This window comes from Olea europaea, chromosome 10 (genome assembly GCF_002742605.1).
Source record: "Olea europaea var. sylvestris chromosome 10, O_europaea_v1, whole genome shotgun sequence".
Taxonomy (NCBI): domain Eukaryota; kingdom Viridiplantae; phylum Streptophyta; class Magnoliopsida; order Lamiales; family Oleaceae; genus Olea; species Olea europaea.
Genome location: NC_036246.1, coordinates 11,969,851 through 11,986,649, shown reverse-complemented (window position 1 = coordinate 11,986,649; position 16,799 = coordinate 11,969,851). Strand labels below are relative to the sequence as shown.

At 34.3% G+C, this 16,799-nt stretch overlaps 1 protein-coding gene across 1 annotated transcript; it reads right to left on the bottom strand.

Moving 5' to 3' along the window:
• Positions 1 to 7,545: 7,545 nt before the first annotated feature.
• LOC111401244 (RING-H2 finger protein ATL80-like) lies at positions 7,546 to 8,470 on the bottom strand. Its single transcript, XM_023028891.1, has one exon. It carries the CDS (start codon positions 8,360 to 8,362, stop codon positions 7,772 to 7,774), a length of 591 nt encoding a protein of 196 aa, XP_022884659.1. The 5' UTR covers positions 8,363 to 8,470; the 3' UTR covers positions 7,546 to 7,771.
• Between the last annotated feature and the right edge of the window lie 8,329 nt (positions 8,471 to 16,799).

The following is a 16,799-nucleotide window of genomic DNA, read 5'->3' as shown; positions in this document are numbered from 1 at the left end:
GATATATATATATATATATATATATATATATATATAAAATAACTTGAAGTGATCTTTTTAGTAATAAGTAATTTTTAAATTTTAGAAATAAAGAATAACTTTTATGTAAAAACTTATCTAAAAAAAAATTACTACTAATAAAATTATAAGATATGGTTGATAGTTGATAGCGTGAGAAAATGGAGAAAGTTATTGTGTGTCAGATTCAAAGTACCAAACTAATTTCAAACCAGTTCAATGTGAAAATCAATGTGATAAAAATAAACAGTAAACATCACATTCTCTCTTTTAAGGTAATGAGGGAAACTAAAAAACGGAAACACAATAAATAAATAAATAAAAATAATTGCAAGAACATACCAAAAGATAATCGTCACAAATTCTATGATTGAGATGAGGACTGTGTGATATTTTTTTCCCACAGAAAGAAACAAGAATTTGGAGAGTTTTTTCGTAAATGAAAGTTGAAATTTTGGACAGAAATCAATTGAATTGATGGAGAATGAGTAACTTGAAAGAATGATATATAGTAGATTACTTTATATTTATTTTATAATATAATAAAAAAATCAAACTACTTTGACCAAATCCATTTCAAACCAGTTGAATGTGAAAACGCCTATGATAAAAATGAACGTCCACAAATAGCAAAAAAAAAAATGAAAAAATTTTAAATAGAAAAAAATTAATATTGAAAAAATTCTAAATATAAAAAAAATTCTCCTTTCACGGAGAGAAAAAAATGATTGAAAAAATAAAATTCAATCATAAATAAAGATAAAAAAATTTAAAAAGAAAAAAATTTATATACAATATCAACAAATTAAATTACAAAATAAAGTATAAAGTAAATAAATAAATTCCACCCATTGGAGAGGATCTCTCCTTGAGATGGAGAGGAAACTCTCCGTGAGAGAGTGTCCTTTCACGGAGAGTTTCACTCCTTTCAAAAGGGGAGTTCTCTCCTTTTGAAATGAGAGGAGAGAACTCTCTCTCCATAGATGAAGAGACTCTCCCCTTTTGAAAGAAGAGAACGATGGGGAGATTATTTTGTCCTCATTTTTTTTTTTTAAAGATGGATAATTTTGTTCATATTATATTTCAATATAAAATTCTTCTTAATTCTACTATGGTGAATTTTAATTTTTTTAATTTTAATTAATTAAATAATAGTTATATATTATTTATTTAATTTTTGTAACTTTCTTTTATTTTATTTGTTTAATTTGGTTTAATAAAATAATCTTTATCCATTCTTTATGATATAACGACATTTGTTAAGTTTGAATTAAATAATATCTATTTTTAATTTTAAATCATTTAAATTTAATTTAAAAACTTTATAATAAATTTTTCCTATTTTTGCCCGTAATTCTTTTTTTTAATAATTTTAATTTGGTTTAATAAAATAATCTTTATACATTCTTTATAATAGAACGACATTCGTTAAGTTTGAATTAAATAATTTTTTTATTTTAAATCATTTAAATTTAATTTAAAAACTTCGTAATAAATTTTTTCTATTTTTGCCTGCAATTCCTTTTTTTTAATAATATTTATATTTAGTTTCATTTCTCTATCTTTATTATATAATATAGTATTGGCTTTCATCAAGTGAAGTATTGTGTGAAAATGGAAAAATATTGAAGTGGAGGTGACATTGCAATAGAACGGCGTGTGAAAATGGTGAAATGACTAGTGAAAAAATGCTACAATGCGATTGAATAGACTAATTTACTGTTGCCAAATCAGTTTCAAACCAATTTCTTGTGAAAACCTATGTGATAAAAATAAACAGTAAACATCACATTCTTTCTTTTAAGATACGGAGGAAGTTTTCCTAGTGTGTTTGATAGCTAACTTGAGACCTTTTGAATAATTAGATATATCAGTTCCTAAAGTTACTCGCCATGGGTAGGTAATTTCCAATGCATCTATAGAAAATGACTTGCACGGGCGGGATTTCAAACAGTATAATATTTTTTTAAAAAAATAAATTATAATTAAAATATTTTCACTCAAACAAGGGACTTAAATGTAACCCCTGAAAAATTGAAAAGAAATAGTTGCGTTATAGTCCGTGAAAATTAGAGGCACAATAAAAGCAGGAATACAATCAACCCAACATTCAATCACCAAAACAGATATAGCAAACGATGCTATACTGTGGACAACTATGGAATGTTGTTGATCACTGATAAAACCTCCATAGTCACAAACATCATAAGTAATGTCATCGCCAACTATCAACAACACTTCCATCACTGATTTGTGACAAATAAATTATTCTTATTTAGTTATTTTAGTAAGTTACACATGAAATATCATTGACGAACAACACCTCCATTGACAATTAAGGCCGATAACATCACCGGTAATGCTACCAACAATTATCATCGATAACATCATTATTGAGAAAAATTAATCGCACATTGGCTGCTAATTGTATGACAAAAATTTCAACGTTCATTATAATTAGTGTCAACAACAAATGTTTATTCTTATTTTAATATTTACATTTTTTAATAAGTTACAATTGGAATATATTTTCGGTACCTTAAATATCTTTTATTTCTTATTATTTTATTTTAACATTACTGAGAGATAAATTTTTTTGTTATAAAACTAAGAAAACAATATAAGAGAATTGAGGAAGAGTCAAAACTCTTTTGTAATTTATTGAGATCATATGTATAAGATGAATAAAGCCACTTAGCCACATTGAAAAACAGGGAGTTAAGTGACAGATTGATGTGTCAAAAATGATTGGATATTTTTGTTTTAATTTTTCAAATTGTCTAATCGTGCATCAACACATGTTCCATCTGAATTTGAGTTTGGATTTGAGTCTGAATGTGTAGCATGATTGAAGATTATATAATTAGGGTTGTTAGAATACAATTGTCATTTGCAAATACTGTTTAGTTTACGACACTTCCCTTTAAATAACTAATTATATAATATATGCCTTCATTAAAAATATTGTTTAGCAAAAATTTGGTGTGATGAAAATACCAAATGGAGAAAAGAGTACAAAAAACTTGGAAAAATAAAGTTATGATCCGATAAAAACTTGTCATGAAAATCTATTGGGACAAAATCTAAGTGAAGAGCAAGAGTACAGTTATTCCTCCAAATTTCAATAAATGAAAATTATTATATCAAGCATCCATATCTTGTGCACCAAAGTTTTCAATGTCATAATTTGGGGAAATGTATTTCATGTTATCTTTTTATAGCTACACATGACTAGATAAACTGCTTGATGTGAATCAAATAACACACTACATCATCATAAGCAACTAAACTTGAATCTTGAACTATTAGAAAGATATAATAGTGCCTATATTGCACTAAGATGTTGTACTCTTCAGTACCAATAAAATGATCATGTTTTTGTTACAAGTGAACAAATAACCATTGGGTATCAATTTTAATGTGTCATTGTTCATATGAAATCCTTTCAAGGCTTTTTACATGTAAGTTGAGTGATGATCAAGAATTCAATTTGCAAAATACTCAACCTACAAACCGAAATGAAACTTAATTTTAAGATCTTTCATCATGAGTTATTTTAAGCAATCAACCACCTTTGGAAGCTCTCAAAAGTTTCAACAATGTTTAAATCATCAACTTCTACAATAATGGAAAGTTCAAATATGGATTCCTTTATAAAAATATGGCTTATATCTTTCCAACAGATATGCATTAAGACAATTATACTTCATACATTCAAATAGCAAAGTATCTCTATATTTTGATCGAATAAGTTTCGCAAAAACTTCCATATATGCTTCAGACATTTTAAATCCTCAAAAGATTTATATGAGTATCAAATCATATAAGTTTGTTATAACCATATTCATTGACACTTATCATACTTTCATGCATTGTCAAGTTAATAAAATATTAGATATGGATTCACCACATTATATAACATCATTTCATATTCAATGCTAGTCTTTGAAAATTTCTTTTTGTAACAACTTGTGTTGAAGACTATGTTATTTAATTTTCTTTTTTGCATAAATAACTATTGGTAATTTCCTGGCTTTATAAATTTTTAAGTGTTTGGATTGCAGTTCCTAACATATAAAATCTACCTAGATTGCATCTTCCTAGCTTGAACAAATATTATAACGTCAACAATCTTCGATGAGTTTTGATCCAAACATCCTTGCTTTCATTCACTATAGAGCTCTACTGTTAAGTTTTTGTTACTCGGTTTGTTTATGGGGCAAGTCGAGCCGACAAGCAACTCGTCCAACTTAATACTCCTAAAATTATGTGATACAAAAATCAAGTTTTTTTCCAATAATGCATACAAACACACATGGATAGTATTTAGAACTTTTCCTTCAAAGAATGATGTCCACATCGTTGGGTTTAGTCATGCTCAATAACATAGTCCAAAGTTCCCATATGTTTTCTAGAATTTAGTATTATACAACTCTGAGTTATAAAACATGCTCGGATCGATTGATTAGACTAGAAATCTAGCGACTCAGGCTCTTAATCAAGCTGGGTAGCTTGATTAGATATTCATACTCCTTAGATAATCTTAATTGCCATATTCTATTAGAACTAATGAAATCTCGTGGAGTTTTTCATCAAAAGTATTGAATTTAAATAAAATAATAATAAACGGGATGAGGTTGGGCTCTTGTTACCTGTCCCGGGGCGACGTCCCCCACTTCATCCCTGACCTGAATACCCGATTAAGCAGATAATATCCGCCATTTTCGGAGCGGGGCCCACGGGACGGGTATCAGGTTTGACTGTTTTTTTTTTTTTTTTTTTGGGCCACCCTTAAACCAGTGCAAGCAAATAAGCTATTGATGAAAAGAACATTATCGTCTAATAAGAAAGCCTAATGAATGTGAAAGTCTCCTACGACATTCGATTTAGTTGAAGTTTCCACAAAATTTGAATAAAATCATCATCATCATCGTTATAAAGTGCTCTATTAATTCATTTAATTGCGCAACTTCAATTTAAACTATTACTAACAAATTGAGCACTTACTTGACCTTCATTTCTTAAAGTTCATTTTTTTTTAAACTCAATTTTAAACATACATTTCATGGAATTCAAAGCTTTATCAACTTTTCAACTAAATAGTTCATCAACTTTTATTAAAATTTATGAAAATATTATTTTTAGCAACCAAACAGGGGCCATAAGCCTTGTGGACATAAATTGTTGGCCACCTATTCGATTGACATACTCTCAAAAATAAACTAGACTTCTTTAGCAACATTACCTAATTGACTAATTTGCATGTTGATCTTGCGAGCTAAAAAACTTAATATAAGTAGCAAGTAATGTTTAAAAAAATTGTTTCATTCAAAACCAATTAGGGTCTAAATTTAAAAATAAAAAATAAAAAAAGTTAGGGTATACACATTCTTATAGAGTGTGCTAAAGGATTATCATTGAATGGTAACCGTCCTCTTTTCCACTTTTGATCTTCGAATCTTCAAGAGTATTATCTAAAGGTAATTACACAATTACACGTTTACGAGGGCTCACAAGTCAAGATGATATGGAGTAACCAACCCTCAATGTTGACCCCACATGTAAAGATCCACTTGCCCTTGTTCCCCACCATGCCTAACTCTACATTTAGTCTTGATTAAGAAAAAAATATTCCATACCACCCCATATTCGGTAGAACAATGATATATTTCTACTTTGTTGACTAATGGCACGTAAATGTCACATGAACTCATGCTTACCATCAATTGTGCTAAATAACATTAATCTTGAAATTATGGAACTCAAAATTAAATAAAAATTGATAAATTAAGGGTGAATATCTTGTCGATAAGAATATCCACAATTGGAAGTAAGAAGAAAAAACCCTTCTTTCTTCCATTCACAAAAATATTCTGGCAAAAAAACATTTTAATCATTTACCGCTGAAAATACAAATCTTGGTCCCTATTTATTCCCATTTTTGAGATAAAATGCATTATGGAATAGTAAATTTTTGAAGAATGTGTGGTTAGAATATAAGAGAAAGTTTTTAAATACGTGTATAATTATTTTATAAAAAAATATGTGGTTGAAAATGAATTTTGAAAAAATACATTCTTCAAAAAATGGGAATCAAACAGGGGCTTGAATTACATTCACAGAATGAAGATTATTGTTTTTCTTTTAAAAAAAATAATAATAAATTGAAATCTTTGGACAGACCACAGCAAACCAATTGGGCTAGCCCCGTTTGGCCCCCATTTTGAAGAAATGAAAATGGGTGGAGTAGTTTTTTATAAAAAATAAGTGATTGAAAAAGAAAAAAATAATTTTGGTTTACGTGTAATATTATTTTATGAAAGATTGTGTTGTTGAAAATAGGAGAGAAAAAAATAAAATAAAATTGAATGGCAATTAATGTGGGTCAAATGCGGAATACTATATTCCTTAGCATCCATTTGACGGACATTAAAAAGAGTTTTTTTTGAGAAAAATGAGTTTCGAAATTTAAACTTATGGGTAAAATATTTTATTATGAAAATGTATGATTAAAATTGAATTTGAAAAGAAGAAAATTTTTAAAACAGGGGCTATTGTTGGTGTTTGATCTCTAAGTGTTATCTCGTTCTCACTTTAAAAATGATTAAAGGGGCTTAAATTTGATTTCTTCAAATCACACAGAGATCGAATCATAGGACCCATCCAAAGAGAGCGATCATAGGCATGCGTTACCTGATAATGTCATCATGATCAATGAAGGGATATGTTTCTCAATGACGATAGCACCTTCATAACCGCTAACCAAAGATAGACAAGTGTCACGTCTGACGTCAACAACGTCATACTCACCAATCAGAAGAAAGCAATGATTGCCTAGGACAAATGTAATGATGACCCAAATCACAAGGTACGGCCTAGATATCATGATGATCTGAATTAATCGAGCTCCTCAACCAATCAAATCTTTTCAAAATGGTCGGTGATACACTAAGCGAAGTAAAAACTTTGAAACTTGATAATATTGAAGTCAACAATATCCTGTTGAGAGACCTATAAGAAGAGGCATTGATCCCCTACAAAAGGCAGGATGAGCAAGGATTCTTCTATAACATGTAATTAAAACACTTCTTAATAAGAATTTCCTTTCTTTCTTTCTTTTTTTCACAATATTTCATCAAATTAAACATCATTATTTTGCGAAATTTCTCTTAAGTTAATCTATAATTGTTGCGTCAATTTTAATGATCAATACTTAACTTTTATTTATTATAACATTTATATCCTTAGCTTTTAAATCACAATCTTTATATTTGCCTCTCACTGACTAGTAAATTATATGTTCAATTATGATTTTTAGTTCAAAATAATTGATAAAATACTTCAAAACTAATGAAAAATATTTAATTGTAATATTTTATTTTCTTTTTAGCTTATTTAAAGCAAGGTAGATAATTTTTTATTTTTTTATTTTTATTTCATTCTAACCAAATTTTTGGACAGAAAATATAAATACAACTAAGTTTTATAAATCTAAGAATAAGAATACAGTGAAAAAGATATGTATAATAATTAAAAATTTTGAGTTTTTTATGCAATTAAAATGTGGTGATACTAAAAGATGCAATGCGAATATATTTTCTCTACAAAATAAAATTGTACTTAATTTTTTGTCCATTTTGCCCTTGGATTCGATACAATCATACACGAATGTCGGATTGATCCCTACAGACATTTACCATGACCGCTGTGATTCTCGAACTCGAATTTGCAATCTCCAATAGAAATTTATTTTCTACGGCAAAAATCCAACTGAACTCGAAGCAGCAAAGCGATCTTGTCTAGACTTGAGCTCAGTTTCAGCTGGACCCGTGTTGGCATCGCCGGCGCCGGAGATCTCCGGTATCTTGTCGCATTTACGACACGAAGCCGCGGCAAGAATCTTCCGACAAGAAGGGCACGACGAGTGGGATCCCAGCCACTTGTCTATACAAAGAACATGGAACCCATGGCCGCACTCCGGCAACATCCTGATATCATCTCCATCTACATACTCCGCCAAACATATGGCGCAATCCGCCAACGCCGCCCCATCCACGGCATAGGAATTATATGTAAACTTGGGGAATGACTGCAGCACCTTCTTCTTCAAACCTTTATTGGCCGATATCTGTCCTCCTAAGCGACTGTTCCCTTCAGCTCCACCGCGACGAAGCCAGGCACACCGAGCTACCGCAATTAGGCCCACCACAGAGATTAGGGCGCATAACAAAGACGCAAGGATGACCACGAAATCTGACTCTGCTGCGGCAGACTCCGGTGGCTCCGTCGCGATCTGAACAGGAGTAGAGGGCGGCTTCACTGCTGATATTGGAGGACTAATCATACTTTAGATGTCTTGTCCAAAAGTAAAAATGTGATAAATAATTCGTGGTGTATAGCTTCTGTTTAATATCGTGTCAATGATTAAATTGTGTTTATCCTCTTCGGTGGGATTAAGCCATTGTTTGAGCCCAATTTTTATCCAGATACATTCTTTAATGGTGATTTGATATCACTTTAATTACATATTTTTCAATGAGGGATACTTCCTGTCTTGAGGACCTTGGTGTTTGGTGTTGAAGATACAAAAGGTGAAACAATATGCCTCAGAAATTTGATAAGGAAGCAAGTCAGGGAGGAGTCCAGTCTGTGATCGAGCGATATAAGGAGCAGCATACCTCTCCACGAATAGATGGACAGAATCAGAGCGGTCATAGTCGTTATGAACTAATGACAAAGTTGAGTCCTCGAACTATGCGTGTATTACTTGGAGAACTCACACAGGATGTCGTTGAACAGGTAAATCTACGAAATATTCATAATATGGAAAGATTTACCCAGAATGGGAATGCACATTATGATAACATGGCCAAATAACTGAATACTTTGAATGAAATAATGAATAAGTTAGTAGGCCAAATTTGTAAGCCAGTTGTACCTCTTGCAAATCACTTCCAAGTTAGGACAATTGTGGGACATAATCCCCTAGTCCTAAGTCCAAATCAAGGGGTAGAACCACCTTTTGGTCCCTCTACTTCAAACCAGGGGATGGTGTAATGCCAAATCAGAATAATTGGCAATGGTACATCTAACTTGGGGTAACCTAAATGTAAGAGACAATGTCCTAAATAATGGACAGAATACCCCACGTGTTAATGATGGAATAAATATTCAGGCTAATGATAACAATGGCCCAAATCATGGCAACTTTGTTGCCAACCAAGGACCAAATATCAGGCCTCAAACAAATCAACCAGTCAACCAACCTGTAGGAATTTCATATGACCCCAACGCCATGTTGAGGAAGCAAATTATGGAAATAGTACAGGATCAGATGGCTTTTGGGGTACGTCCTGTCATTAGGCCAACTTACACAAAGTCATATTCTGATTGGGTATACCAAGCTTATCCATGGCATAGAGGGTATAAAATGCCAGAATTCTCACTATTTACCGGTTTAGAAGAGGTGTCTACTTTAGAACACATAGAGCGATTCATACTGTAAAGTGGTGACGTAATTGATTACCATAAAATGAGGTTGTTCCCTAGTTCATTAACAGGAGTAGCTTTCTCCTGGTTCATCAATTTGCCAGCGAACTGTTCAAACATGGCAACAATTGGAGCAATTGTTCCACGCTCAGTTTTATAAGGTCGAGTCCAAAGTTACTTTGACCGATTTGGCGAATCTACGTCAAATGCCAAACGAATGGGCAGAAGATTTCCTTCAAAGATTCAAGATAGCAAGAAGTAAATATTTTGTACCTTTGCCCGAAAAGGAGTTTGTCAAAATCGCTCAAGGTTGTTTAAAGTTTGATTTGAAAAAGAAGTTCCAAGAAAAGGAATTTCCCGACCTTTTCCAATTGAGCGCGAACGTGATTAGGCATGAACGATAAATAAGAGAAGAAGAGCAAATGAAAAATTTTAGCAAAAGGACTTATTATAGAGACCCAAATTTTGATGTTCATACCATTAATGATGAGTATTACAATCAAACCGAAATGTGTTTGGCCAAACTAATCAAAGGAGACACGTATACTTGTCCTATAATAGCTAAGCCTAGACCGTCAAACAAGGATGAGCCTATAAAAGATGAAAACAAAAAGGCTAAAACGTTCTCGTTCGATGTAATCAAAACTGACCTTATATTTGATAAACTATATAAGGATAAGTAGATAAAATTGAGCGATAAACATAAATTGCCAAACCTTGAACAAGTTAAGGGTAAAAAATATTGTAAGTAGTATAATGCATGATCACATTTGACTAATAACTATTTGGTTTTTCGTCATGTGTTACAGGATGCCATTGAATCAGGACGAATTTTGTTTGAGGATAAGAGAAAGATGGTAGTGGATGAAAACCCTTTTCCACGGCCACTTGGGGTGAACATGGTGACGATTGGTTTCAAAAATAAGTTGTCAAAATTCAAGTTAGTTATAGATGACGGGGAAGAGGACCCTGGACCACATCCTAGTATTTTTGAACGTATCAAAGGGAAAGAGCCTGAAAAGGATGAAGACGTCCTGTGTACAAGATGTAAAAGAGAAGTGAATGGGAATACAGAAAAATCAGGGACATAGCAGCATCACCGTCGCCCTAATTTTTTCCCAAATGCTCAGCCTGGTAGAGGGCGAGGTAAATCATTCTATAGGGAATCGCCTTTTGAGAGGCAGTTCAGGCCAGTGAATAATGGGAGATCATTCAGGCCGTAGCCTCGCCAACCAAATGTATGGCATTCGTTCCAGTATAATGTAGGAAATGTAATACCCTTCAACGAGATGACTAGAACCTAACAAAGGCGTTTTTAACGGAACTATGGACGAATGATGAGGCAACAACAGGGAGTGCCACGTACTAAGGCGCCTAAGATACTCGAGGTAGCCAATCAAAATATTCTCGAAGACAGTGAGGAGACTGGTACAGGCGAATCGATGAAAGAATTGCCAGAAAGTTCTTCTAGGACGTCGAAGTTTGAGCGAGACAGAAGAGATGGAGAAGATCCAGATCAGTCCCTTACTATTCAGTTCAGTATGTTACCTCCTGTCATGGCTAATAACTATTTGCTAGCCAATGAGTTTAAGAATAAAGAGAAAGAAGAAGAGGGGGAGGATAACGAAGAAGAAGTATGCATGCTGGAATATGAAGAAGGTCAAACTTCTAGATGGGCCTACGATGATGAAGGAGATGATGGTATGACGGATATCAAAGAGGAAATTGATTTGGAAGCAGAAAGAAGAAAAAGAGAAGTATCGTATAATACTCTGTTGAAGCAACTACATCGAGAGGGGGTTCGTGAAGTGGACTTGTTGGGGGAACTGTCTGGGCGTTCTTTCGATTACTACGTGCTGTAATGGACGCCCAAAAGGAAAAGGAGAGTTCCTCGCTCTGAAAAGTATGGATCACCTCCAAGAATAATGCCTCCTCCCACAGATTGGGTAACTGAAAAAGAAGCATTAGAAAATAGTAAAAATGAAATGCAGGAAACGGAAGCTCAGTACGAAATGCTGTACGTTGACTTATCACAAAAGGATAACTGGACAGAGGACAAGCAGGAAGTGGAAATAGATGCTGCTAAAAAGGTTATTTTTAAGCAGCCAGCCATAAAGTTAACTAAATACTTGAGGCCATTGTACGTTAAAACTCTAGTTAACGGCATACCTGTGGCAAAAGTGTTTGTCGACAATGGAGCAGCTATAAACACCATTCCATCTAGGATGATGAGGAAATTTGCAAAGATAGAAAGCGATGTGATCCCAACAGAAGTCGTCCTTACGAGTTTCAATGGAGGAGCAACTTCAGTTAAAGGGGTTATGCCATTGGACATAACTATAGGGACAACTACTAGGACCACAGTCTTCTTCGTAATAGATGGTCCTACTAGTTACAATGTGTTATTAAGAATAGATTGGATACATGGAAGTCGCTGTATACCCTAATCGCTCCATCAATGCCTGGTTTTTTGGAATGACAAAGGCGAAATAGAAGTGGTGCAGACCGATCATAGACCTTTTGCCGCAGAAGCAAACTCAGTAGAAAGGTTCATGTACGAAGGAAATTATGGACCTGTCAGAGTAGTCCAAGATGGAGAAGAAACTCAAATTGTCGCGCAGAGTGAAGAGCCGTTTTCAGTGGAAGCACTCACTGAAATGTTCAGTCAGATGAGGCCAAACATAGTGGCCCTAGAAGGGCCAGTAACTGGCAAAAGAGTAATCAAGGAGTTTTAAATGAGTTGTAAGCAACAAAGGTAAATGACCGATATTCAGGCCTTCAAAGCCAAGTTAATGGCTTTCAATAAAGAATGCAAGGACAAGACGAAAGAAGAAGAAGCCTTGAAAGCATTGAGACTTTCAAGGCAAATTAGAATAGCCAGATATGTGAATTGGTTGTCCAATATCTTGCCAGTGCTAAAAAAGAATGGTAAACTAAGGATGTGCGTAGACTTTAGGAATTTAAACATAGCCACACCCAAAGATGAATATCCAATGCCCACAGTAGACTCTCTACTAGACTCAACTACCGGACACGTAATGTATTCCTTCATGGATGGGTATTCAGGATACAATTAAATTTATATAGTTGAGGAAGATATACACAAAACTGCCTTTAGATGCCCTAGATCTCTAGGATGCTTTGAATGGGTAATTATGCCTTTCGGCCTGAAAAATGCTGGAGCAACTTATCAAAGGGCGATGAACCTGATTTTTGATGATATGATAGGCAAGTTTGTTGAGGTGTATGTAGATGATATAGTGGTCAAATCCATTAAAGAAGAGGGCCATTTTGAACAATTGAGATGTTCATTTGAGCGAATGAAGCAATATAAACTAAAATTGAATCCCTTGAAATGTGCATTTGGTGTTAATGCAGGAAACTTCCTTGGTTTCTTAGTACACAAAAGGGGGATTGAACTTGATAAAAAAAAAAAAAAGAAAAGCGAAGGCTATTTTAGAGGCCAAACCACCTAACAACAAAAAAGAATTGCAAAGGTTTCTAGGCTAAGTAAACTTCTTAAGACGCTTTATTTCTAACTGTGCAGGGCGAACTAAAACTTTTTCGCCACTTTTAAAGTTGAAAAATCAGGACGAATTCGTCTGGAAAGAAGAGCATCAAAAGGCTTTCGAAAGCCAAAGACATATTTATCAAGTCCATCAGTGTTGGTGTCACCAATCCAAGGACGGCCAATGAAAGTGTATGTATCGGCTGAAAAGAATCAATTGCTGGAATGATCGTGCAAAAAAGACCAATTTGGTGAAGAAAGGGCGATTTACTACTTGAGTAAACGGTTAACAAAATGTGAATGTAATTACTCTACCATTGAAAAATTATGTCTTGCATTGTATTTCACATGTACAAAATTAAGGGCTTATTTACGGCTCATAACCGTTTATTTGATTTCCAAAGTAAATTTGGTTAAGTATATGTTCTCTCACCCTATTTTACACCAAAGAATAGGCCTTTGGATGTTAGCATTATCAGAATTCGAAATACAATACATAACCTAAAAGGCAATCAAAAAATCAGGCTTTGGCTAACTTTCTGGCCGATCATCCATGCGTTGACATTCCTGAAGAAATTGAATTAGAAATCAATTCATTCAAATTAAAACATTGGATTTTGTATTTCGATGGGTCAAAAACCTCTAAAAGTACAGGAGTAGGAGTAGAATTGATAAATCTTTTAGGGATTTGCTACAAGTTCGCATTCACTTTGGATAGAATGTGCACTAACAATCAAGCCGAATATGAAGCCTTAATCGTGGGCCTAGAATTAATGATAGATATGGAAGTAAAAAATGTGATCGTTAGAGGCGATTCTCAATTGGTAATTCACCATTTGATTGGTGATTTTAAGTGCCAAATTGATTCCATTATAAGTCTACATCAAATCGCCCAAGAGTTGTTAGAAGAATTCCACCAAGTAGAGATTCAATGCGTTAACAGGATATATAATGACGTGGAAAATGAGTTGGCCCAGATGGCCTCAGGGTACTCAAAGGTTTTAAATTGGAAGTCTACTCATGAGTATGGAACAATATTGCCCGTGGTCCAAAGAAGGGCAAGAGCGATTGAAATTCATTGCATACAAGATGGAGATGCAATAGATTGGAGGGCAGAGACTAAAAGGTTCCTTAAAGAACCTAATAAAGGAAATAGTAAAAAAATGAAGTTGCGTTTGCTAAATTATGCACTGATAGATGAAGAGTTGTTTAAGAAACGCTCTGATGGTATATTGCTAAAATGTGTAAGTTTGCAAGAAGCCAGGACGATCATGGCTGAAGTGCACGAAGGGATATGTGGAGCTCATCAAGCTGGCCAAAGGATGAGATTGTTAATCATTAGGAATGGATATTTTTGGCCCAAGATGGGAGAATCATGCGTTCAATATGCAAAGAGTTGTCTAGCATGCCAAAAGCATGGTCCAATACAAAGGGCACCAGCATGAGAGATGACATCTATTATCAAACCTTGACCGTTTAAGGGTTGGGCGATAGACCTGATAGGGAAGATTTATCCCCCATCGTCCAAGCAACATACCTTTGTTATAGTTGCAACTGATTATTTCACTAAATGGGTAGAAGTGATACCTTTAAAGGAGGTCACTCAAAAGAATGTCATAGAATTTATTCGTGATCATATCATTTATAGATTTGGAATTCCACAAACTTTGATGGTAGATCACGGAACTTCTTTAAATGGAGATCAAGTGAATGAATTCTTGAGCGAGTTTGGAGTTAAATTAGTGAACTCCATACCATATTACGCTCAATCCAACGGACAAGCAGAATCTTCTAATAAGATTCTAAAAAATATCATAAGGAAAATGATAGATGAAAATGCCAGAAATTGACACGAATGTCTAAACAAGGCCTTATAGGCTTATAGGACGTCGCCCCGGTCAAGTACCAAAATTACTCCTTTCGAACTTACTTATGGACAGGAGGCTGTTTTGCCTATGAAAATCAACGTGCAATCAATCAGAGTGTGTTTGCAACATAAGTTAAGTGGTGATGAGTATACCGAATCACTAGTTCAAAACTTATTAGAGTTGGACGAATTAAAGTTGGATGTCCTAGATAGATTGCAAGTTCAAAAACGAAGGATGGCTAAGTTTTATAATAAAAAAGTTATAGCCAAGTCGTTGAGCCTGGGCGAATTGGTTTGAAAAATAATACTCCCTTTGGATAGCAAAGATCCAAAGTATGGCAAGTGGTCGCCCAATTGGAAAGGACCATATAAAGTAAATAGTGTGTTGCCTAATGGAGCCTATCATTTGGAAGATTTAGATGACACCAAGTACATGAGATTCATTAATGGCAAATATTTAAAAAAATATGTTCCTTCCTTATGGGAAAGTGAACAAATAAAAGCGTAATCAAATCGTGTTGAACGATTATAGATAAAAAGGGTCAGAGCGAAATACGTTCAAATAAATTCCTTTATTATGAAACATTCATTACAAAGTTGCAAGATACAAAAATATTAAATGCTCTATAAGCTACAATTGAGAGCGAACTAATCTCCCAGTCGATCGCCAAGTAAAAGGGTGAACTGGCCTTGATTGTCATCCTGATCGCACTGCTGCAAAGGCAAGCAGAGATGCCGAAAAGCACTCTCAGCAAGTAGAAGGGAAGAGAAGTACCCTCACATTGCCTACCTAAATGAATCGCTGCAATGATGGGTAAGGAGACTGAGAAGCATTTTCAGCAAGTAAGGTGGCTTGCAGGCATCTTAAAAAATTGTCTTCCATCATTGAACTCCTTGTAAAGAACATGGAGACGATGGGATGAACTTTGCTGGCCAAAAAACATTTTTTATATCTCCCATACCAAAGGTGACATCAAGACAGGTGGCAAAATGGGCAGATCAAATGATCCATTTCTATGGAAGACGATAATTTTGGATCGATCGTTGAGATGCCAAACGATGGCAGCAAATTAGTTTTTGAAAAAAGGAATGTAAATGAAAATGAAAAGTTTGAGATATACATGCATTTATAGGGGCGTGAAGGTGAAGAGACAGAATATGAACAGCCACATTCGTGTCTAGTAATTGGAGTCAAAGGGCCCAAAGTCTTGGGAAAAGAGATAGAAATACCAAAAGAGAATGTACATGAATCTTATCATAAAGCAGTTGAACGCTTGGGGGTTGACGATTAAGGACAAACGTCAATAAATACACAAGAAGACGAATTAGTTGTTCATTAATGACAATGGCTGCTATTACATCCAAAATTGGTAATGGCTATCAATACGAGGTTACAAGAGGAAAGTTAATACGAAGCTACAAAAAGAAAAGTTAAGGCATTAGATGTCTTAATTACAATTCGCCCCAGACCGAACGAATTCTTTTCCTAAGTCTTCCCCAATTCTCACTTTGCTGAAAAGAAGTGACATTCAATTCAGCTACAAAATCATCATCAACCTCCAGCTTCTTGTACTGCTCGACCAAAGACTTGGTTCGCTCAATTCCTTGGGAAGCATTACGCTTTTTAGTAGCCATTCTCGCCTTGCAGTCATCCATCCTTGCTTGAAGCTCCTTCATCTGTGCAGCCAAACTGGTCATCAAAGAGTCTTCAATCATAACTTCGGATGAGATTTCTTTCAATTCGTCCTCAGCTTTGTTAATCTCCCGAAGCAAAGACTCTCTTTCAGATGCAACGCGAAGATATTGAGTACTCTTGGCCTTCATTTCAACATTTTTGGCTAGCAAAGAGAGGATGTCAAAGTGGACAACTTTCAACGTCGCTTTAAAATCAGCAGAAATATTGAGCGACGGAAGTGT

Coding starts and splice junctions, on each gene's coding strand:
- LOC111401244 (XM_023028891.1), bottom strand. CDS start 8,362: ATGATTAGTCCTCCAATATCAGCAGTGAAGCCGCCCTCTACTCCTGTT.